Source organism: Manacus candei, unplaced genomic scaffold, assembly GCF_025592945.1.
Source record: "Manacus candei isolate 608988 ecotype Guabito, Panama unplaced genomic scaffold, ASM2559294v1 h1tg000023l, whole genome shotgun sequence".
NCBI lineage: Eukaryota > Metazoa > Chordata > Aves > Passeriformes > Pipridae > Manacus > Manacus candei.
The window spans coordinates 1,961,628-1,989,126 of NW_026138071.1; the positions used below are offsets into that span (position 1 = coordinate 1,961,628).

At 39.6% G+C, this 27,499-nt stretch overlaps 1 protein-coding gene across 2 annotated transcripts; it reads left to right on the top strand.

Moving 5' to 3' along the window:
- Nucleotides 1-4,008: 4,008 nt before the first annotated feature.
- Nucleotides 4,009-18,025, top strand: CCDC14 (coiled-coil domain containing 14). 2 transcript variants are annotated; one of them, XM_051787561.1, is made up of 13 exons: nucleotides 4,009-4,126; nucleotides 5,018-5,073; nucleotides 5,469-5,532; nucleotides 6,207-6,279; nucleotides 6,374-6,502; nucleotides 6,834-7,073; nucleotides 7,160-7,254; nucleotides 8,217-8,784; nucleotides 9,313-9,454; nucleotides 10,019-10,098; nucleotides 10,532-10,747; nucleotides 10,828-10,960; nucleotides 12,332-18,025. In XM_051787561.1, the coding sequence occupies exons 1-13, from the start codon at nucleotides 4,094-4,096 to the stop codon at nucleotides 13,311-13,313; spliced, it is 2,811 nt and encodes a 936-aa protein (XP_051643521.1). In that variant the 5' UTR covers nucleotides 4,009-4,093; the 3' UTR covers nucleotides 13,314-18,025. The 2 variants fall into 2 exon arrangements, with proteins under 2 accessions (XP_051643521.1, XP_051643520.1); XM_051787560.1 differs by having other exon boundaries at nucleotides 4,011-4,126; nucleotides 10,529-10,747; nucleotides 12,332-18,024.
- The last annotated feature ends 9,474 nt before the right edge of the window (nucleotides 18,026-27,499 follow it).

Genomic DNA, 27,499 nt, shown 5'->3' on the forward strand with positions numbered 1-27,499 from the left:
TAAAGGTCATTTTGATGTCACAGTAGATTTTATATTTAGTAGAGAAACAAATAAATAGTGCTTTAGCCAAAAAAGTACTATTTTCATACATGCACTTTCCCTAACAAAACATTATTCCTGTCAGTAGGATTGCCCGAAAAGACAAGTTTTGACAAAGATTCTGTAAAATATCACTGGAATTCTCTTAGCGTTATTTAAACAAAAATGTGCCTGGATTTATCGTACGGAAACAACAAGCATTGGATTCCATGCAGAGAGAATTATTTACCGTTCTCGTGGCTCCATCTTGTGGCGATCAAACCTCCCGCACCAGTCCTTTGTCAGCACAGCGTCATCCACTGTCTGAGCACTCCGAGGTGTTACTTACACTGCCACCAGCTCAGAAAGGTCAAAACAGCTTTAGTCTTAGTGATGTCTCCTGCAAGTCAAGACCCTCATGATCTCGTTCTTGTGAGAACTTCTCAAGGTGAGGAGCATTTAATGTGCTTTACATAAGATCCTTCACTTACATGTGAGCAGACAGACCAAGTTATTTTTTTCTCCCGCTATATTTACAAAACAGGAAGAAGAAACTCATGCCTTATAGACACATTAATTCCAAATATATCAGAAAATCAGAATTTGATGCCAGGCTTTCTGAACCACACAGACCACGCAGCGAGTCCTGCAGCAGCTTTCACTACGTGTGATTGAACTAAAGCATGTCTTGGACTGAAACATTGAAAATCTAGTGTAGATCATTTTGAAACCTCTTTTACAATTGCATTACAGTTCTAGGGTCCATTTTAATTGATATGACATCCCTTAAGCATGATTTTGACATACCTGCTTCTGAAGTACATGTTTTCTGCAGGTTGCATTATTAATTATATATTCATTGCTATTCACCTCCCCTTTTCTGTTGGCCAGCTGTAGACTGAAAGACAGACAGATAAACAAAAGAGTTGTTTGGTTTTTTTCCAGTATTCAAGTTGTAGCTTTATTCCCTAACTGGACACTTACAGGGATTTGGGCAACTATCAAACTAGTCTCAAAGTAATAAACATATTCCTGGCCTACTGATCTTACAAAAAGCTTCTCATTTCATGAAATGCTCCCTTGTTAAGTCCAGCAAACTTCTGGTTGTAATCCATTCAGAGGAAAACTTTATATTAGTTTGTGCTATTGCTTGATCCTGCTTAGGTTAGTACTTAATTAGGTCACTAGAACTTGGTACTGGTAGCAAGAGGCTTTTGAAACTTACACTGAATGCAAATATGCCTTGGTTTTCCTAGGTAGGTACCGGAAAGGTCCCATTTTCTGATGAAACTGGATTGATTGATAAGTGTCTTCTCTCACCTTTAGCTTCATTTTCTTTGCTTTCCTTCCTGAAACAAAAGAGCTTTGTTTTACTTTATCTAAGAATTGCCCCCTCAAAAATCTGTGATCCCTGAAAGCTGTTCTACATATATTTATTTCTTCCTTATTAAGCACATCAGTCATGTATACAGTTGCTGTAAGACTCTGGTATTTCAACTCACTGTAAATAGTTTAGGGTAAGAATAAGCTTTTTGTTATTTTTGGTGATGCATCATGCAATATGGACAGTACCTCAAGCATTAAGATTGAAATGCAACCACATATATGTTTTAATTATTCATAATTCAGACAGCTTTTCCTTTGTTAATGATTTGAGTCTTTTCTTCCACATATACTATACTTTTGTTTATGTCACATTTGCCAGCTTTTTTACCAGCTTTTTTATGTTTTTTTCCAATTGACTTAAGCATTATTTCTACACCACAGCTGAAACCAGGAAGATTGTCGGTTTGCTTTCCCAAAGGCCTCAACCATATCCAAAGTCATGTGCTGGAAATGTTTGGGGAATGCTAGTTTTCTGTCAAACTGGAAAAAAAGATAAAAATGGTTTCATGATATGGCATTTAATTTTCTCTCTGTATATCTCGATGATATACAATATGTCATAACTATGTATGAACTCAGCACATTACATTGAAGCATTTTGGTATGTAAGACAAAGAATAATTTATTTTTTTTTTTAAATCACAGTTTTACCATTACAGACAGGTCCAGAGGTATTCAGTGGTTCTCCACATTTTAAAAAATTATTTATAAGGCAACCTTGCTGTTTCATCTGTAGTTTCAAAATGGTTCACTTGGCAAGAATTGAGCTCGATGGCCTTCTGTATTTATTTTCCTCTTGATGCAAAAGAATGAAGTGCTGATCTGTGTGTCTTCATACTAAAGGATGGGATTGGGGTGGGGTGATTGCGCTTTTTTATATGTTACTTGTTGCTAAACAATTTGGAATAATTTTTCCTTACTTAAATACTGCACTCACATCTATCAGTTCAATGAGAATTTATCCATAAAATTCCAGAAACTCCCTTAAGAGAAAAGTATACTAATGGCTCTGGCTCTAATTTCATAGTTGCCACACATCTTTTTGAGCTGTTTTCATCATTTTTTTTTTCCTAGCTTATATTCCTTCCTTCAGCTGTTCTATTGTGGTGATCTTCTTGTTTTAAACTTTTCAAAGAGAAGAACTGAAGCAGTCTCCAAATTTCTGCAAGAAAACCCTTCTGGGTTACTGTTTTCTTTGGGTTTATTTCTGACAAGATAAATATGTTCACAATATATTTTTACTTTGAGTTCAGTATAGTTTCAGCATAAATGTTAACACAGTAATAACAACACAATTTACACATTGGGAGAGCAGAGATGTTTGACTATGTATATTTACTTCTGCTATAGTACTCTTAATAGCATAGTTTTCAGCCTGAGTCAATGTGATTGCTTTCAATGCTGTGTGTTCAGCAGGTCTATTATTCAGCTAATAAAAGTGAGGATATGCAGAATACTGATATGCCAGTGATAAACACAAGGGTGTGTTTGTGAGTGTGGAACCTGAGGCACTGTCCTTGATGATCCGTGCGGACGAGTGTTTTCAGGGATTGCCACAGCAGGTTTAACACGAGCTGGAAGCCAGCGTGGAGGACAAAGATCCGATGGATTTAGCCTGCACACAGCACATCAGCAGCTCCCTGTGCCTGGCTGCCAGCCTGGTTTCATCCTGTGTGTCCCTGAGGGGACACAGGACACGGGCTGTGATGGCAGCGCAGGGAGGTCCCAAGGGACCACACGGAAGGAGCGGACAGTCTTAAACTGCACCAGGGGAGGTTCAGGTTGGACGTCAGGGGAGTTTCTTCACAGAAAAGTTGATTAGACATTGGAATGGGCTGCCCAGGCAGGTGGTGCAGTCACCACCCCTGGAGGCGTTTAAGGAAAGAATGGATTTGGCGCTTGGTGCCGTGGTCTAGCTGACCTCGTGGTGGTGGGTCACAGGTTGGAATCCAAGATGTCTTTTTCAACCCAATTGATTCTCTGATTTTGTGACCACCCACCTGCAAGGCTCAATTTTCCCACATATTTTAAGAGTGTGATGTATTTTATAAAAATGATGAAGTGCTGATCTGTGTATCTTCAAACTAAAGGATGGGATTGGGGTGTGGGGATTTTTTTTCATATGTTACTTGTTGCTAAACGACTTGGAATAATTCTTCATTATTTAAATCTTGCACCCACATCTATCACTTCAATGAGAATTTACCTATAAACTTCTGGAAACTCCCTTAAGAGAGAAATGTAGCAGTGGTTCTGGCTCTAACTTGGTAGTTGCCTCACATCGTTTTGAGCTGTTTTCATCCTCTTTTTTGTTCCCCTAGCTCATATTCCTTCCTTCAGTTGTTCTATTACAGTGATTTTCTTGCTCCGAAAGGAGCTCTAAGGGACCGGGACATACAATTCGCCTACGTTGGGGAATTTCGCCTCAGGAGCGGCGGGGCGGGGCCGGGGCGCGCGCCCGCCCCTCACGGCCACCTTGGCCCCGCCCTTTCCTCTTCTCTCCTCCCATTGGCTCCTCCGCGCCCGCTCTCCACCAATCCCCAGCCGCGTTCGGCAGCGCCGCTCCTTCCCCTTCCCGCGCCCGCTGCCGCCGGCGCAGCCGTTAGACCCGCCCCCTCCGTTAGGCCCGCCCCCTCACGGACGGACCGGCCCGTTATTGGCGGGCGCGGGCTGGGGCGGGGCCGGGGCCATGGCCGCCGCGGGGGCTGCGCGGCCGCGCAAGGTGCCAGCGGGGCGGGGGGCTGAGGGCGCGGGGCGGGCTCGTCCGCGGCCTCACAGACCCGGCTGTACCCGGATGGGTTGAGGGGAGCTGCGGGGGTCTCTCTCCCCATCCAGTAACGACTCCCGCGAGCGGTCGGGCCTTCCGGGGCCCACCCGGCTCCCAGCGGGGCGCGGTGTCCAGCTCTGAGCGAGTCTCGCATGGAGCTTCTGGAGCGGGTCCGGCGGAGCGTAGCGAGGATGGTTGGGGGACTGGAGCATCTCTTACGGGGGAAGGCTGAGGGAGCTGGGTCCGCTCAGCCTCGAGAAGAGACGGCTGAGAGGGCACCTCATCAATGTGTATAAATATCTAAAGGGGGGAACAGGTTGCACAGAGAGGGTGTGGAGTCTCCCTCACTGGAGGTATTCCAGAACCGTCTGGACACGATCCTGTGCCATGTGCTCTGGGATGACCCTGCTTGAGCAGGGAGGTTAAACCAGAGGACCCACTGTGGTCCCTCCCAGCCTGACCCATCCTGTGACTCTGGAGTGTGTGAGGGTTCTTCCACCCTGTGTGCACGTGGTGTGTGATCCTTAAAGTCCCCAAGGTTCAGGTGGGTATTTGTTGAGTTTGTACATCAGCTCTTCGACGTGTCAGTAAGTGAATCACTGTATCTATAGAATGCTGTGGAAATTATCAAAGCATCATGCTTTGTAAAGGCACATTTTGTGAAATGACACCTACAAGTTTAAGGCCCTGGTGGCAGCAGTTCCCCCCTCCTTGGCCTGGGAGCTGTAAATTGCCTTGGACTGATCCACTTCTGCAAAAGTTCTTGGAACTGGGGGGCAATGGTAGTCTTCAAGTATGTTGTGAAAGTACTTCATGAAAATCAAAGTGTATTTCTGTAATCAACAGGGTTTGTCCTCTGGAAGGCTGTCAGGAGCAGTTAAGCTAACAAATGGAAGAAAACAGTAAGACTTTGATCACAAATACTGTTTAAGATTGAGTGTATGTGTGAGTGTTTGGGAATCTTATACTTGTCACACTGCACAACTAACCAAAATTTGTTGTATATGTAAAGAAAAGGTTTTAACTGAAAGTCAGTATGGCCAGGTTCTAAGCAGCCCATTAATAGACAGACACAAACTGAATAGAAATTTTGCATGCAAAAATAGAGAGTTGACTCTGCATATGTTTTATTTGTAGTAGATTGAATTTTTATAATTGCTAGCTGTATGTAAGATTGTTGAATGGAGACTGAATTTGCTTTTGACTTCAGCTGTTATTGTCGGCTAAATATGTTTGTTGCAGCCATGCAAAGTTTTCAGAAAGTGAAAGTTATTTTTTTCTTGATAAAATTTTTCAGGGTTGGCTTAAGGAGAGGATGTTATTCTGATGCAGAATTCTTTTCCACCGACTCTGACAATCAGGTAATTAAGTGACTTTTTAATACAGTCATCCCTGTTATCTAAAGAGAAGGGAAATTGTAATACCATGAGTAACAGAAGAAAAGCAGGTAAATCTGAACCTGAAATAGCTCCTGCAAAGCAAGAGAGTCTGTACTGCACCTTGCAGATTCAAGCAAGTTGGTTTTGTGTGCAGTGACTTTGGCTCTGACAAATCTCATTAAAGCACGGGATACATTTTGCAAACACAAATGTGCTGCTTGTGGACGGGGGCTGGTCTCGGCAGAACAGACACACTTGTTAAGTTTTTGTGCTGAAAAGAGCACAAAGAGTGGTATGGAGTCAGTGCTGCAGCACTGGGATTTCTGTAGTGCTGAACCAATTGTCTCCAAAATACAAATAGGCTGTAGATAATAGTTTAACTGTACATGGAAATGAGAATTAGAAAAGACACACATGCAGTTACCAAGACACAAAATCCAGCAAATGGACGTGGTGCAACAACACAATTTAGTTATTTTGTGAAATTTACATGTTTGCAAAAGTCCATATAATTGTAAAGTAGTATATGGAAAACTTCTTTCTGGTTATCAGTTGTTCTTTGTCAGGTGACAGAGTGGAGAATACTCCCCTCAAACGTGAGTTTACTGAAAGAAAACAGTGGTACTCATTTTCTGACTGCAGTGTTCTTTGTGCAGGTTGATGCTATCCACGATGGACTTGACCAGTGTGCAGCTTTACTGAAGAATTTCATACAAAATGGGGCTACAGGTTGTAGCTATTGAAAATGCAAGTTACATTTTTAGGTTTCGTAATACTCTCTTGATTTGTTTTGTTGACTGCTTTTTCTTTCAACTAATACTAGGAAAGGAGGCTATCCATAAACCACCTGGGAAAGCACCTACTTCCAAGCCTTTGCTAACCAAAGGAAATACTTCCAAGAAGAAGGGGTTAGCAAGAAATGTTACTCCTGCCCCTGTCCGAAAAGAAATTCGTAAGTGGGCTTTCTTGGGCTTGATTTTTTTCTTGAACAACATTAAAAGACTCCTCAACTTACTGAGATACAGCAAGGCTTCAAATAATTGTTGCCATTTGTTATGGGCCGATCCCAGACTGAATCCACAAAAGGGTGTAGACATAAATTACTGTTTCTTAAAACCTTAAATGTTTAGTAAACAGTTATTGAAATTCACAAATGTTTGAGTTACATGTATAAGAAAGAAAGTTGAGTGCATTTACGAATCTGCCAGACAACACAATGGGTTTGTGTAGCTCGAGAAGACAGGCAACTTCAGGTGGGTTTTTTGTTCCTTATTTCTCTGCAGTGCCAATATCAAATAGAAAATTTCCTTCGTCCACCACACCTTCTGCTGAGAAAGAACTTTCCAGTGCAGCACAGAATCAGATGGTTCAACCTATTCATGTGCCTTGCAGTCAGCAGTCTCCTGTGATGTATCAGAAACTATGTGAGCATGTGGAAACTCAGATGTCTCTGATAACTGGCCAACCACCACAGGATAGTAATGAAATTCCTACTATAACTCCTTCTCCTACCTCAAATCAGGGTTAGTGGAACTATTAATGTAGAGCTGACTATTTAACTGCAAGAGTTTTGCCCCAAATTTCCCTGATCTCTGCTGTTTTCTTTCAGGATGTCAAAATGTTGCAGCTTTTAATTATCTGTTACCTACGTCCACATCAGGACTGTCCCTGCAGCATTCAGCTAATCCCTTGACTACTCAGTCAGTAAGTAGAAGTTTGATTCTAACTATTAATAAACATACTGAATTAGCACTGCCTATTTATTTATACATTTAATTTTGTCAGTTTTCCTAATGCTTTTCCTTTAAAAAAATTGCATATTTCAATCTGTAACGATGAACAAAATAAATAGAGAAAATATCACTTTTCAAAACACATCTTGTATAGACACCAAAAAATGGAATTAGAGGCATTTCAACTGGCTGCTTGTTTCTGAATGGGGAATTCTGTAATGGACAATAAACATGGAAGGTGCAGGAAATTACTGATTACTGTTAATGGCATTCTCAGTAATGCACATTAGGATCATTAACCAACTCCTGATAGAAGAAATCATATATCAAATGGAGCTTTTCCCTGCCAATGATCAAGTTAATAATTTCTTCAGACAGTCTGTATTATCTTACAGGCACATGTTAAAATGCCTGTGTATTTCAGGGTATAGAATAGAACTAATGGAGAGAACCAGCTACCCCCTCAGGAAATGTGGTAGAGGGCTTGCACCTTGAATCTGTAAGACTGTAGACTTACCTTCCATCTGCAGGCAGTCCATGTGTAGCTAGTGCTGGCCTTGACTTTTGAAATTCATCTGCATAAAATCTTGAAAGGTAACAGTGTTGTCCTTTTTTTTTTTATTCTTTCTTCCCTGTTCTGGATGGATTCAAGAAACACCGCTGAGGTTTTTTTCTTTATAGAACACTTGAAAAAGAACTGTGCTTTAATGTTGCCAGTAACATTTAAGATAAAGACAATCTAAACCAGATTTACATTTTAATTACTCCTTATTATAGAGGAAAATTATTCAGTTAATAATTTGTTCTTATAATTAGTAAAGAATGATCAAGACTACATTGAGTCAGACAAAAGTAGTGTTGTTTGGTTTTTTTTTTTTTAAAGATTTAGAAATTATGTTAAGTTTTTGTTTAATTTGAATATTCTTTATGCAGGGTGTTCCTGTAGATAGTGCCAGTGAATGTGTGCCAGAGATGGGAGGACCTGTGGTTTTCCCAGTAGTTTCTGCTGCTCCTGCTGCACAAGTGCAGTCTGGCACTGCTCTTCCTAGTGTGGTCCCTTGTATAGCACCAGGTCCTTCGATCCCTACAGTGCCTACATTGATCCCAGCATCTTCTGCCAGAGAGATGACCCCAAGCCAAGAGCACCAGACCAAAGAAGCAGATTTGATAAGGTGCATACAAGCTCACTTGGCCCTGTTACAATCACGGGAGGGACTGAATGGCAGCACTGAACAGAGGTGCCATCAGCATTGTCCAGCACAACATGATGGCTCAAGTGACACGGAGGAAGATACTCCTGAAGAGCACAGTGAGGATATGGTCAGTGAGGAAGATGAATTGAATGTCCTTGACATAGCTCCAGTGAGAGATACAGGCTGTAGGACAAGTTGTATGAAGAAAGTTCTAAAGTCTAGAAGAGAAAGTCCAGAAGAAACAGCCCATAAAGTTATGACTGTAAAATATCTTTTGGGTGAACTCAGAGAACTGATAACAGATCAAGGTGAGGACATTTTTGTTGTGCAGTGGAGTTATTACGTACAAATAACACAAGAGCTCTGTTAAATGTGAGCACTTCAGTTTCTGCAAGTTGTGTGTGTCAGATGGTGTGTGACATCTTAGCATGGTTTTCCACAAGAGCAATACCTTCAGGTTTCACTCTGCATAAGTATTAAATTTGTTTTTGGACTATTTTAACATTATCATAACATCTGGGGTAAGGATTGTTCCTATTTCATATACAGACCTTTCTCCTGAGAGAGGGCCCAGTGTGGACATGTTGCAACAGCAGTCCCACCAAGGCTGGTTGGAGAGATGCTGACTTGTGTTCTATTGAGGATGTAAAGCATAGTTTTCATAGTCAAGCATAGCAATTTTAAATAAATATAGTTAAAGATTAGGTTTTCTTGGGAAAAAAAATGTAGATACTAGTAAAATACTTTGTAGATTGCTTAATCACATGTAAAATATTACTGTCATATTGCAGCTTTATAGGTTTATTGAATGTCCTTTTTTCCCTCATCTCTTGCAGATGATTCAGAAATGCTGAGGTTGATGAGTGAAATAGAAGGTTGCATATCATTGCTCCCAGCTGTAGTGGGAAGTACAAACATCCAAGCTGAAATAGCACTGGCTTTACAGCCTCTCAGGAGTGAAAATGCCCAGCTGCGCAGGTCAGGAACTGTCAGCGATCCTGTGCTTACTGCAGATGTGCCTAAAGCATCTTTAACTGGCCTCTTCTAAATTGCCTGTGTTCTATCATTGTCATGGTAGACATGTTAGGGCTCTTCCCTATTTATGTACTAGAAAGTGTGTTGGTAAGGCTGTATACACACAGCAAGTCTTCAGTTAATACCGATGTCTTAATAGTGTTGGTTATCTCATGATTGGGCCTTTGGCTGGGTGGGATCAATGCACTGTATCAACATAGTTAGCCTGCTCATATTCTTTTTGTAGACCATTCTCAAATGCAAAAGTGTCTCTCATTTCAGGGGAGCTCTCAAATGCATTACTGAGTAGCACTTGACTTCAGAACAGGGGGAAGGATATATACCAGAATGTGCAAAGGGTCTTTTGTGTTGAAGAAGTACATGTTATTAGAACTTTTTTATATTTCTGAAACATTCCATGACATTTAATTCTCAGTAGCAACTTTTTACCAAACTAATTTAAAGTGCAGTGCTTTTGAGCTAATTCTAATACTTCTGAATTTGTGCTTTTTCACAATTCACATTTAGGAGACTAAGAATATTAAACCAGAAACTCAGGGAACAAGACACCAGTGAGAAGAAATCTGGACAGAGCTGCAATTATGAATGTAAAGTACTGATAATGTTGCTTGTCAGGGGGATATTTGTTACAGCTTTATTTCAATAGATACTGTTATTTTTTATTTATATATTTGTATCTTCCTATGTCTGTATGTATTGCAGCCTTTAGTGGCAACCAAACTAAGTGTTGTGGGTCTAATCATGCAGCTGCATTTGCATGGACTGTTGGACCTCTTTAGGCTCCACAGTCAGACTTGGCTCTTCAGCTGCCAAGCAGATTATTTTTCCTTATGTGCCTCTTAAAATGAAGATGACAGATAATTAAGAAGAAAGCTTGAGCTTTATCCTGCTGCTGCAAGATACAATCTATTTGTAACCAAAATGCATATTACCAAGATTATTTAAAAACTTAGTTTGGTTTAGCAATTCAAACTACCATACAAAACACTTAAACTTTTTATGTTTTACTTTTGGTAGTAGTTTCTTTGCAGTCCTTGAATATGATGCTCCAGAGTCAATTGAAAGAATCGCAGAAAGGCCTTGATTCACTGCAGGCTAAAAATGAAGAACTTCTTAAAATAGTAGAAAGTCAGAAGGAAGAAAATAAACATCTTGCAAAAGTTATTCAAGATAAAGAAGAAGAATTGCTTGAAAACAAACAGCATTATGACATTCATTCCACCAAGCTCAAGATTGGTACGTGTTTTCAATTTGGTTATTCTTTGTTTAATGTTTTAGAACTCAAATAATTAGGTAAATTCTTCTTGGCATTTCAGAAGTGGAAGAAGCATTAGGAAATGTGAAGAGCCTTCAGTTTAAGCTGGAAGCTTCAGAGAAAGAAAATAAGATTTTGGGCATAACATTACGTCAGCGGGATGCCGAGGTTAAGAGACTGCGGGAATTAACCAGGTGGCTAAGCCTTTTTTTTTGCCTCTTGACATTGGTCTTTTTTGTTTTTTTTTTTCTTTTTTTTCCCTAGTTTTTTCTTTTTTTTTATGCTGTGGATTACTGTAATCTTAGTATCTTGGTGGTAAGAGGTAACACAGGCTAAAACTTCTCTTGGTAGTTACTTTTGTAGCAATGGTGATATAATTTTGTTTAAACAGAGTTGTCATATTCCATGACTTGAATTCTGTGGTAAAGTAAAATAACATCTGCAGTAACTTGTGTGAAGTTTTAACTCTTAATAGCAGATCTGGCAGTAAGTTGTTCCATGGGAAGGGCAAGGACCTGAAAACGTACTGATAGTTCCCTTGAGGTGTAGAATTTGGAAACTAACTCTTAGCCTGAATTTTTTTTTTACACTGGTTTAGATATTGGTCTAGTTTTGAGAACAACTGGCAGAGAAGATCTGCCTTCAGGACCCACAGCAAGCTCTTCCTGTGGGAATGAGCAGTCCTTTCTTTTACTGTACAGACATTTGAAGTAGATTATGCCCAGATATAATTATGGGTAGAGGTAGAAGTTCTTCAATCACTGAATGAAGGTGGTGTTACTCACATTTTTTTTTTTTTTAGAACTACTATTGTGTATTTATTTTATCACAGTCTTTTATGATAAAAATAGCAGCAAGCTGGGAGACATAAATAGGGTTTTGCAGATGCATAGTGGTATGCACAAAAAATTGGTTTGGACATTCTGTGTACAGGAAACAAAACTGTTGTTTGTCATGTTTATAGTTGGTACTGATGGAAACAGCAGAATATTTTTAATCAACATTTCAAATTATTCAGTAGAATTTTAGACACTTCTGTGGCTGCTATACTGACCACCAGATGGTGGTATAATAATGTCTTATTGCTTGTGTTTATGTATCTGCTATAGACTTAAGCATCTAAACATGAATTGCTTTTGATGTACAAAGCAAAAAATTAGAAGAATTATTTCCTTTATAATGTTTTTTATAATATTTTTAGATGTAATGGGAACAATAATTCAGAAAACATTTTGTAGGGATTTTGATAACTTCTTCTATCTGCTTTGAACAGTTTCTTGGCATCAATTTATTTCATTTTGTGCCACACAAAGTCAGATAAACCAGGAATAATCTGGAGAACTTCCTTGGGTTGTGCTATTTGAGTTGTTTTATAACCATACTAAGCTGAAGAAAAGTTCAAGAAACTTGGAATTGATTCATGTTTGTACTACATTTTATGACAATATGTAGAAAGAGCATTGCCACAGTCTGATAAATCTACTGTTTTGGTCCTATAGAAAAGTTTTTAACTACTCTTTTTAGTGACTAATTTTGAACCTGTTGTATTGATCTTACCTAAACAGAACCTTGCAGGGCAGTATGGCCAAGCTTCTGTCTGACCTCACAGCGGACAACGTTAGACCCAAACCTGAAAAAGCTCTCTCAAAGTCTCTTTTGGAAGACCACGAAAAGCAGATGCAGCCTGAGCCATTTCCTGGGAGTACTGCAGTAATGACTTACCTTAAAAAATTAGAAATGGATCATGTTTTGATAGATACAGATCTTCAATTCGCAAATGAAAGTGGAAACAGGGAAATGCAAAATCTGGCCTATGAAAAGTTTGATGCTGAAGGAAGTAAAATAAACAGTACATTCGTAGAAGAAGGAACATCAGCTCCCAGAGCACTACAAACTTCATTGAACCAAGATGCAGAAACAATTAGTGATTCTGGGACTTTACTAGATGACCAAAACAAGTTGGATGAGACAATTTATATTCCATTGACTAGCAGTGCCTCTAAAAAACAGCAGCCAGTCTCTGACAGAAGTGGTGTGCTACCCCAGAGTAGAGGGGTTTGTAAAACTTTGGATTTCTGTGAGCTCCCAAGTTCTGTGCCACAGTGTGGACGTGAGCTATCAAAGGATCCAACTGTACTGGATAAGTTAAGTGCTGGGTACAGTGTGAAAAAGACTGTGGAAAACACTCTTGAACTTACAGGGGATAAAGCAAAGTTGGAAGGAGACAAAGTCCAAATGAAATCAAAAGTCATTCCAAGTGGAGCTGCAAAAGATTCCACAGATAAACCAGACCAACCTCAGCCTGGTACATACCCTCGTGTATCAATGCCATTTCCAACAGAGATTTCTCAGAGAAAAGGTAGTAAACCAGCTGATTTTAGTTGCATTTCATTTGATGGTTTATCAGTGAGATCTGAGTGGAGTGCAACTTCTTTCTCAACATTTACTTCTCGAGATGAAGAGGACTTTAAGAATAGTTTAGCAGCCTTGGATGCCAACATAGCCAAGTTACAAAGGACTCTGCAGAGTAACATCAGGAAACAATGATTATGAGGAGGGCAAATGGGCTGCCCTTGTTCGGAAAAATTAGGTTTTTCTAAAGTATATTAATAAGTATGGTGCAGATATGTATATTTCTATGTAATAACTTGTGCTTAGCTGTTTCAGCTATGGATAGAATTTGTTCCTTATTAAGCTGTGGCACTGTTTCCCTTGATGTGTACAACTTGAAATAACTGGCTTTTTATATAAAATATAAATGTTGTTTGTTGTTTTTTTTTTTAATTATTACTTAGGTTTATACTCTTTACTTGCAAAATTAATTATACTTGAAAATTAAATGTACTTGTTTACTCATGGGGTTTTTTTCCTTCCCCTAAGAACTGTTGCAAGGTGCTATACATGAGCAAAAGGTTCCACAGGTAGAGGCCAGGGAAGAGGTGTCTACAGAGCAGCAGGAATGCTGAGAGTTACAGTTGCTAAGTCAGGATCATGCTATTCCAAAAATAAATGCAGCCATCATATGGGATTTGTAGTGTATGGTAGATCATATAAAATACATGAAGTAATCCTTTTTCACTCATCACTGATAAAACTCAGTTTTCTCTTTGGACCATTTTACTCAAAGGAAGAAGTGTATGGAGAGTTCAGGCGAGAGCAAGAGAAGAACTGTCAAAGTTCTGTTGCTTTCTACAGTTCTGTTTTAGGTTATACTTTTTACTAATGTTTGATTTTTATCTAAAGTAAAAGAATATAGAACCTGTGGATAAACACAGAACAAACAGGACGACACTGAGAAACAGAAGCAGCACAGCTGACACAAAGGAGACAAATTAGGAATTAGTGCAAGCTGGCAAACCAGTGCAGTTAGCAAAGCACCAGAATGTACAGTGTGAGGAAGCCATGGAAATTCCACAGTTGTTGAGATGTCAAACATCTACTGGGCATAAATACAGAGAGTCTGGACTGAATCACCCAGATTGACTCTCACAGGAATGGGAGCGGAAGGGGGAATGATTCCAGTCTGCTGTTCTCCCCACCAGGCCTTTCCACATCTCAGTCTCAAGAATATGCATAATATAAGTGCTTAAGGTACAGGTACAGGAAGGTGGTGTTATTGCCACCATTCTGTTCCTCTTGTGCTCTTAGCAGTGCTTCAGTGCTGTTTTTCAGGGAAAATATCTTTGGAAAAGAAACAGCAATATAAGGACCTGAATTTAAGATTGCTCTTTCTACAGAATTGCTTTTTTTTTTTTCCTAGAAAACATTGCTGTGCTTCCTGGTACTGTTTTCTTGTATGTTTCCAAGTAGAAGAAAAGTCCCTCATGGTTAGTTGCTTGAATGAACACATTTTAAAGTTAGGATGCTGTCCATGCATTGTGCTGGGAAGCAGTTCTGTGATTATTTTAGTTACTGGTAACTGAGTCATACAAAGGTATGAAGACAACACATACTACAGAAGATGCCAACTGGCACTCCTGCTTCAAAAAAGGAAAGTTAGACTAAATAGTGACTTCAGTGATTTAGAATGCTTTTAAGGCTTGGCCTGGATTTCTTGGTACTCTCCACACTCCTTGTGTTCACATTCAATATAAGGTTGATGGTATGAAAGCTTTAATTAAATATTTACAAGCAGTTTCAGTGCAGAAGCTAAGCAAGATTTAAACTATTATTACGGTGGGGATTAAAGACAAGCTACAATAAATTCTAGTCTTTAAAACTCACAAGAAAGCTGAGGAAAGATGGGGAGAATATTCATTAATAGACAAACTAATTCAGTTTTCTTCTTGCAGCTAGGACTTTCTCCATTTGAAGGAGGGTATTTGTCCTGGCCAAAGATAGTAGGCAGCTGTGGTGTCAAGATACCCAAGCATGTTGTTCTTTGGTTGAGAACATTTATATTCACTTTTGTCTCAATGAGGGAAGATGTTACACCATCTTACTCCTGTCCTGTTCGTTGTCACAAAGTCAGTCCTATCAAAGCAGGAGATGACTACTGGAAAACCCTCTTGGGGATAATGACATATGAGCAGGTTTGAAATGTGTATCCGCTTGCAAGGAGGAGAAGCTTAGAAGAAGAAAGAGGAAGGAGACAACGTCTTTAATGTGGTTCTTTGTTTTGTACTCAAACATGTCAATCAGGACTATAGCATCCTAATGAATTATAAAACTTCCCATTTATGGGCATTATGAATGTGCACTGTTGTGGAAGCAAAATTCAACAAGATCAAATATCTAAGCCTCTTAAAGCTGGGAAAGGCTTCTAGGATTCAACCCAAAACAGGGCACTGAATCTGTGGAAATCAGCATAACTGGTGTTCTGATAGCCTCAACAGAAAGCTTACAAACTCAATTCTTTTAATGTGTGTCTATAGTAAATAATCCCTACAGAAAATAAAGGAAATCCTAAATTTGCACATTTTGTCATGTGTTTTGACCACTCAAATTTGCAGTCTTGCAAGTACATCCTAAATAAGATCCCAAATAATTGAGTAGAAAGAAATTTTTATCTTTGGTGCATAAAGCAGTTTAAAAATTATTCCTGTAATAAGGAGGTAAAATTCACTTTGGACCAAAGGCATCACTTTTGTCAACACCAATGCTTGGAACATTGGAGTAGCTCAAGCTGCAGCACGTATTTCTGCTCTTCATTGATCAGGATATGATGAATTGGGAGTTACTAGGATTCATCCTTGTTGCACACACATAGTCCTTAGGCCTGTATCTTTCATTGACTGAGTTAAATTCCTGATTTAGGTTACATTCCTGAGTTACATTTAAGAACCTTTCACTGTGATCCAATTGATTGAGCTGCCTGGCTAGATTCCAACGCCAAACTTTGTTTCCCCAGCAGCTAAAAACTGTAACTTTCTATTTGGAAGCAGGACAGAATTTTTATCTGTGTAAATCCAGCACTCACACCAACCACCCCAATAAGAGCAATACAATCTTCATTTGACTTCTGGTTTTGGACACATCCCTACAATGAGGTAGAGGAGTCAAACTGTATTTGCAACAGAATTCAAACTCCCTTTCTGTTTCAGGTTTGTTAAGGATACTTTAGGAGAGCTTGCAAGAGGCAAGAGAATACAATAATGAATTGAGCCACTGTGTCAGCTATACGAGTCATTTTCGTGTTGCACAAGAAATTTTGCAGTTGTTTCTAAGGAACAAATAAAAGGTATTCTTTAAATTCAGTTAGATATATTGTGTCAGAATAGTACAGACCTTCCTCAGAGCTGAGGAATCAGACAAAGGGCAGCCAGCTGTGGAGCCTGTTTCTGTAGCCAGGCTATCACTCGTGTAAACAGCCATGAGATGTTTGGGGCAGTTCTGAAAGGAACCATCTCCTGTGCGTCTCAAAGCCTGTTCTTCCACACCCACTGTTTTACCAGGATCATGAAAAAAACAGCTTAAGATTTTGTTCCACTGTGTTGTAAGTACTTATAGTGTATTTTCAGGATTTGAAAAGATCTACAGTTGAACCTTAGGATGCCAAATTGAGAAAAGCACAACTAGTTGGGCAGAGGAATTTATCACAGGTGGCTACTTGATCATACAGCTCAACAAGTATTCAGCAGGACTTTCCAGTTTGGCCAGAAAAGCTTGTTTCAGGTTCCATCCATCACTGTATCAGCCTCCAAATAAAAAGGATATATGAAACTGCTCTGCTCAACATGAAATCATTATTCTATGTTCAGCAATAGCTGCTGTGAATCATTTCTTCTGTTGCAAGGATAAACTTAGAAGTAACAGCTCAGCAGCTACAATATCAGTGATCATGATTAGATATTAGGAAAAAATTCTTCACTATGAGGGTGGTGAGACACTGAAACACGTTTCCCAGAGAAGCTGTGGATGCCCTATCCCTGGAGGTGGTCGAGGACAGGTTAGACAATGCTTTGGACAACCTGGTCTAGTGGAAGGTGTCCCTGGCCATGGCAGGGGGTTGGAACAAGATAATCTTTAAGGTCCCTTCCAACCAAACAATTCTGTGATTTTATGTGGCCTCCTCTAGATTTTTCTTGTAAACACAGAAGTTACAGGAGTTTCATTTTTACAAAGCATATTCTGTGAAGTTGACATCTGCACTTCTCAGTGGTGTGAAAAGAAAGGAACTCTTAAAACACATTTCATCAAGCTCTTAACAGTCATTTTCTTTTTATGAACACTTTTCCTTATGAAAAATAGAAAAGATTGGACAATACTCCTGAATACCTGAGTTTAACCTGTATGTAATTCCCTCCTCTGACTTCTTGAGCAATAAATGCCTGTAGTCCAGTGTCCCATTCCAAGAACTGGGGAGTGGTAATGGCTCCCTGCTGACACAGAGGATTGCTGTCTTACTACTGTGTCCAATTCCATCAGAAACTTCATAGGGAATGAAAGATTTGCTGAAGTGAAGCCAGTGCTGCATCTGTGTGTGTAAATAAGCTACCTGAGACACCGATTGTGATCAAGTGGCAACATCATGCAGTTGTGTATGGAAGGAAGGTTTTACAGCTCAATATTTTACAAAATAAATAAATATAAAAACCCCCTAGGGATTTCTGCTTGTGCCTCAAGTACTTTCTTAAGTCACTGACTTACTCAGGCATTCTTAACAAGGGTGATTTTTTTTTCCTTAGAAGGGAAAGAAACATTTCCCTTGTTAGATCAGAGAAACAGATGAAGGAAAAAAAAATTTAAAAACAATCACAGATTTAGTCACTGCAATGATCCCCAAATAGCACAGAGAAATATTCAAGTTTGAATAGACTAGCTAGGACAGGTCTGCACACCTGCCACTGCACCAGAACTTACACGGACAGATGAAAATCTCACGTCAGATTTTGAGTATTAAAGCGGGTATGAAAAACAATTCAGTCCAAACACAGATTTAGCACTAAACCATCCTAGGTAGATCAGATGATCTGTCATGACCTGTTTCCAACTAAGCTCAGGCAGGTCATCTCAAGTGGTTCTTAATCAAGATTAATGCAAATGGTGTTAGACAAAGTATCCATCTTCCCCAAAATTCAGGGAATCCCTTCCATAATTTCTTTACACAACACAGTGCCTGCAGAGCCTTTGATACAGGGCAGTCAAACTGAGGTCTTGTTGCTGAGCTCACTTCAGCATCTCTGCTTTCAGGTGAAGCTAAGAGTGATTGTAACTTGCATGACTGTTCCTATGATTTAGCTGTAACCAGCTGGAGCCTGAACAGAACAACCTGTCCTTTCCCCCAAGCTTCAATCACTATTGCAGATGACCAGGCCTTTCTGCAGCATAAGAACAGGAGAGAGTTTGATGGGCTTTTTTGAAGATGCACACTTGAGCACATACGGTGTCTACACACACTATACATATGCTGAGAAATCTTTTCAGTAGAGAAGAAAGTAATTTCCTTAGTTTTTAGTCTCCAGATTTCTGTTAATCTGTGAAAATGGATGGTTTCTGGATTGTCTTGGCCAGTGTATTCACTATAGCTGTTTTCACTTGTTATTGCAGTGAGCTGAGGGAAAGGTACCTCTCTGTAAGCAGATGACACTGCTTTTCCTCCCAATGCTTGGTGGAAATGCCACAGTTACATGGTGATTTTTAGGGATGAAATCACATGTGAACAAAATATGTCAACTGAGATTTGGATTTACACAGGTGCTGTGGTCATACTTAAATGCATCATCAGTAAATGACTTCACATGCTGTTTGAAGAAAAAATACCAAGCTGAACTAAAAACACAGTGCTTTCACAGATATCTTCTGTTTATCAGGGCACAGAATGGAGAGAATATTATCCCACAGATACCTCTTGGCCCCACAAAATACTTCAGTCACAGTGCACAGTCATGCGACAACCCCCAGTCATGAGGTGACACCAGTAGCATTGCAAGTTCAACAGTAGTGACATAGGCTGAAAATCTCCTTTTTGCATGAATGTGAACATCCATTACTGAAGTTTTTACAAAGACAGTCTAAAACTGGTGCTTTACTGACTGCAAAAAGAGCAGCTTAAACTAGTCAGTGTAGTGGCCACCTGTGCTACAGTTAACATTATGTGGTTTATAGGCTCTTGAAGTATTTGAATGTCTAAAGACTACTTAGAAGTATTATTTCTTTTAGGACTCCTTGTTTTGTCCAAGCCCATGATGAATTCTGGCTACTTCTCTGCTGCAAACATAAAGCCAAAACATATATTTTCTTACTGCCTCCTCCCAGATTCTATTCTGTATTTAGAAGCTAGCAGTGATGGTTTTGGACTTGCAATTATGATATTAAGCTAAGTGTAAAATATTTTTCTTGGCATAATCTAGAGTATAAATAGCTTTAACATCAGTTTCTGGTTTTCTTTATTCCCTAGGGAATGCCAGTTCTCTTCCATAGTTAGTATCAATACTAAGATCATCCCAACAACACCCTTGCCCCAGCACCCCCTTTCCAAGAAACACAAGCAAAGTGGGGCCAACAACTCTGCCTCCCAAGACTTCAGACTGACAACACCATGAAGATGTTCACATACACTCCCTCAACCTTCATCCCCCTTCCCTCCCAGTCTGCAGAGATGCAGCAGTTCACCATGACACTGAGCTCTCTCCAGAACTGGTGGTGTCTCCAAATAAATTTGCATTTCCATTCAGAAAAAATTTCACTATGGCAATTTTTGTGTCTCGCACAGACCCCTGGGCCAGGCCATGAAATTTAAGGACTACTGATTGTCACTTTCCCTCTGTAACAGCAACCACATGGGAATGTTGACACCTAGTCCAGCTTTTAAACCATGATCCTCTGTGCAAGAGAGCAGTGGAGCCTCTCTGCAAACAATGAAGATAGAGGTTAGGTGATTCATTTCGTAGCAGCCATTGACTAAGGAACAACAGGCTCAGATGAAATTTGGAGTTCTTTCAAAAGCACTTACTATTTTTAATTTAAAAATACTGTCCATCATCAGTCCAATTTGCTCGGTGCAACATATGCTGAGCAGATATGGATATTTATCTGTTCAAGCTTCCTAGCTCTTCCAAGGAGCGTACCTGAACAGGGTCCTTGCAACCACTGCTATGCTGTTAGGAAGCCTCTGAGATGCCTCATCTCAAGGAGTCACAAACACCAACCTTCCCTCTGCAAGGGGAGGCAGCAACACCAACCATAGTGTCAACTGACATAGCAGGAGCAGTTTGTGTACAGACCAAGGAGTCACAGCCCAGCCTGTTCATTCACTGTGTTTGGTGAACACCCCTCAAACACTCCTTCATGTGCCATCACTGTCTTTACTCCACTTTTGCCTCTGAAATCTCATAATCCAGCCCTAACCCTTACAAAAGGGTTAAGACATCCCCTGGGAAATCACTTCTCCGAGCGCCAGACTCGGAGTGCAGTCCCTGCAGCAGAGCCTCTCTCCCAGCAGCTGGCTCTGGAAACAAGAGCAGAAATCATTACCACAAGCCCACCAGGGAGATTCAGACACCCTTCATTCACACAGACCAGCTCAGGCCATGTACAGAAGAGCTGCTATTGTTAGTGCCACTCAGGAAATGTTCTGGGGAGTGTGTAATTGTTTACACTCGGATTCTTTTATCAACACTTGATTAACTGCAGTTACAACACATGTTCACCATTAATATTTTAAATTACTGAGATGTTTTCTAAATATATTCTGATGGCCTCTTAGAAGCTTCCACCAGAGATTCCAAAAGTGATAGGACAATAGTCATGTGCCTGCAGTACAGGCCCCTTCCTGCCTAATGGTCTCCAAGCACGATCTTGCGCGACGCCAAAATTTGGTGCCCATGAGAGTACAAAAGGGACCATTTCTAAAAGTTATCTGAAGCTGATTTTCTTCCTTTGTAAACAGCTCAGGGAATTTCTAAAATGCTATTTTACCCGGCTACAACAAAAGCTGTTGTCATCCAGCCATGCTGCAGAAAGTGGTTGCTTGGGATTTGGCCACATCTTCCAAATACACTGTTTCATCAGTCATTTCATCCCACAGAAGCCACAATTAGAAACATTTTGCTTCTAAATTCCAGAAACAACTTTTAAAAGTCTAGAATTTCCCCCTCACTTGGCTCCTTCAGCTGGATCTCCTCTGCTGAAGTAACTGAGCAGCAGCTTCTTTACCTTGTAAACAGGAACACACCTATAGCCTAAATGTACCGAAATAGCTTTTCTTTTACAGAGACCTGGGAGGACTGCAAATGGAAGTCATTTTAAAGTGCCTGGGTTTGTTGAAAAATCATTCAGGGCTCCAAAAATTAGCAAAAGAACCCTTTTCCTTTTGAAGATTACTTTACAGGCTTGCGAGAAGATTCATTACTTGAGTCACAAGGCTTGTAATTGATCACTCTCAGCCCATGCTCTAGACAGTCTGGCAGTGTAGTCCGTCGAGGCACTAGAGATTTAGTATTTGTGGTTTTGCAGGATTCTAAAGAAGTTGTTCTGACAGTTTAAGGGAACATTAACTAGTCTCGTTGTTCCAATCCACCTCTCGCAAATATTGACAATTAAATCAAGGTTACAATTAATGTGTTCCTTCTGTGATTATTGCACTCATTAACATTCAGAGACTGCACTTCTTTTCCTCTGGAGCAGTTTTGCATTTCTTGGTCTAATCTTTGTGGCTTTATGCTTATACCTTAAAGCCTCTCCCTTTCCTTCCTGCCATACTTCTCTCCTTGCAAATACCACACTGTATATGGTTCTACTCCCATCTTCCTCCCAAGATTCTTACTGGGATAAGAGTCTTCCTCAGTTATCCGTTGGAGGAAGCAAACACTTACCATAATGACATCTGAATGTCTGTGAGTAGTTCATTATAAATCATAGCTTAACTTGCAGGGAAACTTCAAGCCAAGTTCTCCAAAGAACGCTTATAAAGCCTGTGCACTTGTGATCAGTGTAAGTATCTTGGCTCCAAGCCTATGAATGTGCTCTGAATCTCAGTTTTAGTATCAGGACTTGTATTTGTTAAATTATTCAGTGCTTATACTATTTAATAGAGAAACTAATAGCTGACAGGATGTGTTGGCTAAGCTTGCAGTTATTCTGTTCTTCCTGCTCCATCCTTAATTGATAATGAATTGCAATAGTCTCATATTCTCATATAAATTGCAATACGCTTCAGGCCCAATGTGTTTACCAAATGCTTTCACTGATCTAGAGAATATTAGGACTACTACTAGAAGGGTGTCTGGAGTTTAATGAAAACTGACTTTTTCCACAGACAGGGAACGACTTAAAGGGTCATCCCAGAATATTTAAAAACAAAGATTCAACTCCATATTCTTTAGCCTCCTTTGCTGAGGGCCACAAATATTTTTCTACAAATTTCTATTATTCTACAAATAGAACACCACCAGCAATATTCACCACTCTGAAATCTGTGTAACCCTTACATGTGTACTCGGTTAATTCAGAATCACTGTGTCACTCTGTTATTCATTTATCATCACTTTCCCTGAAGGATCAGTACCAAGATGACACCTCCTGATCCATTTCTTACAATGGAAAGCTTTACTATGTACAGGAAAGGTTAACACAAATAAACAGAGATCTGAGACTTTGTGATAAAAGAAGGCTTGTGTGTCTGGTGCTTCAGAAACAAAAGAAGCAGTTTGCTAGTAAGAAATGTACTCAAGTAGTTTTTTATTATAACATTATAACATTAAATGCCCTTGTACAGCCATTCTGAATCTGCTTCCAGTGAGATCAAGGCCTGAAATTTATTAGTGAAGCTAATCACCATCCAAAGAGATATGAAACTGAGACACAGCTTTTAAAAGAAAAGAAGTTCCAGTTATGCACCAGCTATAACCTGTATCTAGTGACAGAAAACCAGTTTTAAAAAGATACTCTACAAATTACCCCAGCAATGTGGTATCACTACTACAAGCTTTATTTTGGGGTTTCAAAGAGGAAAGCTTTGCTTTCCTGTCCACTTGTTCTGTTGCTACATAGAGACAAACACAAAGCACTAACTTAATCCTGATGCCAGAGTTCCTTGAATATTTCCATTTTTTACAGTTAGGCTGAGTAACTTCTAGCTAAACTTCAGGCAGGATTTTTCCTAAACACTTTCCCTATATGCGACTGTATGATTTGTCTGGCAGTGGGATTCTGCCAGGGATCTCTTACCCGAGCCTTGGATGTACCAAATACATTTGTATTGTCCTATTTATTTTCTTTTCAACTAAATTCTATGTTTTGGTGAAAGACAAGCTTAAAATATGCCCTAGACATTTGCAGAAGGTAGGAGTGGTGACTGTGATAGCCCTAATCTCTCATGAGAAATTTCCATGGAAATTCAGCTGGAGCTGACCTGGGAAAGGTCTTTCACCTGCACTGCTGAGCATTAATGCTAGACCCGCTGCCAGCATCATTACATTGGATATGCAATTCTCCTGAAGAGCTCAGGGCAAAGTGAAGCCTGTAAGTTTTGTAAGACTTACCATATAGCAAAAACTTGCTGCTATATGACTTCCAAAGCTTTGTAGCTCTCCTGTATCATTCTGATCATCTGAAGTCATTTAAGCATGAATGAGGGCTCTAAAGGTGGCAAGGTAAGATGGTGCTGCCTATATCATTAGATAGACAAATCTAGGAATACCATTGCTTCCCTCATTTCTCAAGGAAAGGGCTTGGGCTTAACTTGTTACAGTGTCAGTGAATGACAGTGCAAGTCAGACTGTGACTGAAACGGATATGAGAGAGGGAAAGTGAAAAGGAGAGAGGGAGAGAATTAGATGAGATAAGGAGAAAATTTCTTTTGTAAATAAAGGAGGAAAAAACATTCTGCACAATCAACAGCAGCAGACACAAGGCTGGTTGACTCGTCCGTCTTTTCATTTCCAGAATGATTGAGTCACTGAAACACCTGAGGCCCAGCTTCATATTTAGATGTCCTCATAGTTTATATTCTATTAGTTTTAGGCTTCTCCTCTCTAATTTTCTTTTCCAGGAACTGTTGCTGGAATGTCTTTGTTTACAGTTTAAGCATGCCTGGTCCTACAAAGGATTCCAGTTACCTCTAGCAGGCACAAGGTATGTCGTTTCTTTGGAAACATCAAATCTAATTGAAACAGTAGTGCAAATATAATGCCCTTGGGTGCCTGCAATCCAAGGCATATCTGGAATGCTGGGAGATGGGATAATTTCTCATCAATCTGTAGAGGTGATTTTGGGGACTAGTGGCATCACCTTCCATTTTGTTTAGTTGTAAATAAATTTCCTTGAAGTTTCAGTTGATATTCCATAATCCAGTACTGGCAAGCAAGATAACAGGACCACTTGACATCTCCTTTGGTACCATACATAATTTCACAATCCTACTTCTTAATTCCCTTCTCTCTAGACTGCACACATACATAGCCACAGTAAAAGCAGATGATGTTACTTGCATAAAAATACTAAAATTGGTTATTCAGCTTTATTGAAGCCAAATGAGAAAGCTGATGCCTCAGACAAAGATTGTGTGTAAAGAGGAAATGAGCTTTCCAAAAGCAGCTGTAGAGTCAAAAGCCTCAGGTAGAAGTGTGTTATGAGCAGCCAATCTGTCAGTACTTAAGAAGGTTTCAATGTACAATGAAAGCATGCAATTTTTTTACTTAGCTTGTGTTTCTAGATCTCTTTGATTAATTGTTTTCAATCTATCATTACATTTGTCTTAATGAGATTAACTTATTAAAAGCCATAGTTCCATGAACAACTAATTCATTCATGTTCTCAGTTCTCTAGACATATAACAAATTATTTTGAAATGTTCTCAGAGAAAAAAAATCTTTTGCACTGGAGAAACCGTTAGAGCTTTAATTACAAGATTTCTTGCAAATCATTTAGCACTTGAATGCCTCTAATGATGAATAGGAGTCTGATCTGTGTCTGAGACTCTAGCTCATTCTGTTCATTAATTGAGGCCATTTTTCTGTGCAGTCAACATAATTATTGCTACTGTTATAAGGCTAAAAGACTGCAAACTAGATTCTGTTTTAGAGGATGAGGGATATAGGGAAAAAGTCATCGTAAATCTTATAGTCCTGAAAGTCTCATACAAATAGGCAAAGAATATGTGTAATTAATTATTATTATTACTATTATTAACCTCCATTTAAAAGCGGGAGGCTGAGATATAAAAAGCTGCCCAAATTAGATTACATTGTAAGACTGTGGTAAAGAAATTAAAATGTTTCTTGAGCTCCACAGCTACAGTGAAAACATTTCACTTTGATGTGACTACGCTACCCCTAATTTCCAATCTCCAGCTAACATGAGAGACACATTTCTGCTACTAATGAGCTCGCACTCGGGGATAAAAGCAATATGTGCAACATATAAACATGTCAAACAGTTCCCATTGAAAGTGAAACTCTGGCAGCAAAACATGTAGGCTGAGGGTTTTTTTCTACGGTTTATTTTGGGGTAAGATTTTGGAGTCTTTTTTGGTTGTTTGTAACCCCAGCCTCTTGGATGCTTCAGGGAGAAATGAATGCAGTGTTTCAACTGAAGTGAGCATGTTTTACAACTTATATGTATGCAGAGAAAGACGGCTGGTCAGAAGCCTCTCTCTGTTTCATTAAGGGATAAAATTGCAACTGATTTTTCCTTAAAGTCTATGAAAGCATTGGAAATTGGCAAGTCTGGAGACCAACACTTTCTATCCACATGTGGAAGCATCCGTTCCTCTTCTATGCTTCTCACACCTGCCTAGAAACTGGTTGGGCAGCAAGGTTGTTCTCTCTATTGAAACGCCCATAATTTCTGAGAAGGTGGCCCATGAAGGTGCTAAATTAGCACTACTAGGGAGATAAGTAGTCTGAGCAATAAGCTGATTTAGGAATAATTAAGATGTAACAGAAATACTTTTAGATCTTAAAAAAACCACACCCCACACATAAAACTGTCCAGGTACCTTTCAAGTAACACTCTCTGTGTGGAAGCAGAGATTCTCATCTGTTGCAGCAAACATACAGATAAACAGCCAGATATTACCATAATTCATCTGGATCTCACACTTTACATGTATCTTTTTCAGGACTTGGTCTTCTCCACCTTTAAGGTGGACATTTTGCAATACTCCGGTAGAAACATCTATCGTCATGAAATCACACCAAAGATCTGGGGATGTAAGCAACTTGTGCTTAGTACATGTCTGAAAATTTGGGAAAAGCTTGAAAATACTGTTTGTTGGAAGAATTTGCTGGTTATGATATTTTTGTTCTGCTCTGTTTCTGCAGTTTACCAAAAATGTATTTAGCTTTTTGAGCTGTCATAGCCATGAATCTTCAAATATTTCAAGCTCATTCAAAGGAATTGTTTTTGAAAATAATGATCAGAGTTGACATCTGCATTGCAATGACATCTTAGTCTGTTTTGGAGGCCAGAGAGGTAAACTAGCCACCTTTTTCCAGATTAAGGTTTGGAAAGATCTTAGTCCTCCGCTTAATGACTAAATATTGCCTTCATGCTAAAGACAGTGACACATATATACTTATATATATTCATACATGTACACACATAAAGGCAAAAAATTCCTACAGCCACAACATTGTTTTTAAAAGACTCTAGTATTTTGTTAATCCTTATGGTGGAATAACAAAGCATTAGTCACACTTTTCTGTATCCAAAGCACTTCCAGAAGAAAAATCCACGAAGTACACACTTTAACCAGAGTCAAATCCTGGCTGCTCCAGCAGGGATATATGCTGGATATCTTAATGAGTGCCAGGTACAAAATACCTCCCCACAGCTGCCGTCCTTCCCCAGCTAACAGCTTGTGTTGGAGCAGCATCAAAGCTGGCTACAGGCATAGCAAATGCATGCACCTGCACTGAGTAATTACTGAAGCTAATGCCAGTATGGATTAGCTTCAGTGCTCTTGTGAAAAAAGTATGGATTAACTCACAGCATTTGGGTTATTACAACTGTCGTACTGCACATCCAGTTTTTATGGGCACTTATAAAGCAATATCCATCTATGTTCACTTTTTATTTCTCATGATGGAGTCTTTCAGCTGTGACATTGGAGTGTACTTCAAAGCTTCTCCTTTGTCTGCTTTTCTCCCTCATTTTTTTTTTCCATTTCAAACTCAGCATTAGTTTGCAGGTTACTGCTCATGTCCTGCCACCACACACACACCTATTGTCTGTTTCCAACCTTCATGTAATATTTACTTTTTCATGTCTTTGTACTGGTTTCTTTGTCATCACCTGGAAGCAGTGGGAGGACTTGATATCCAAAAAAGACAATTTAGAGATAACTTCTA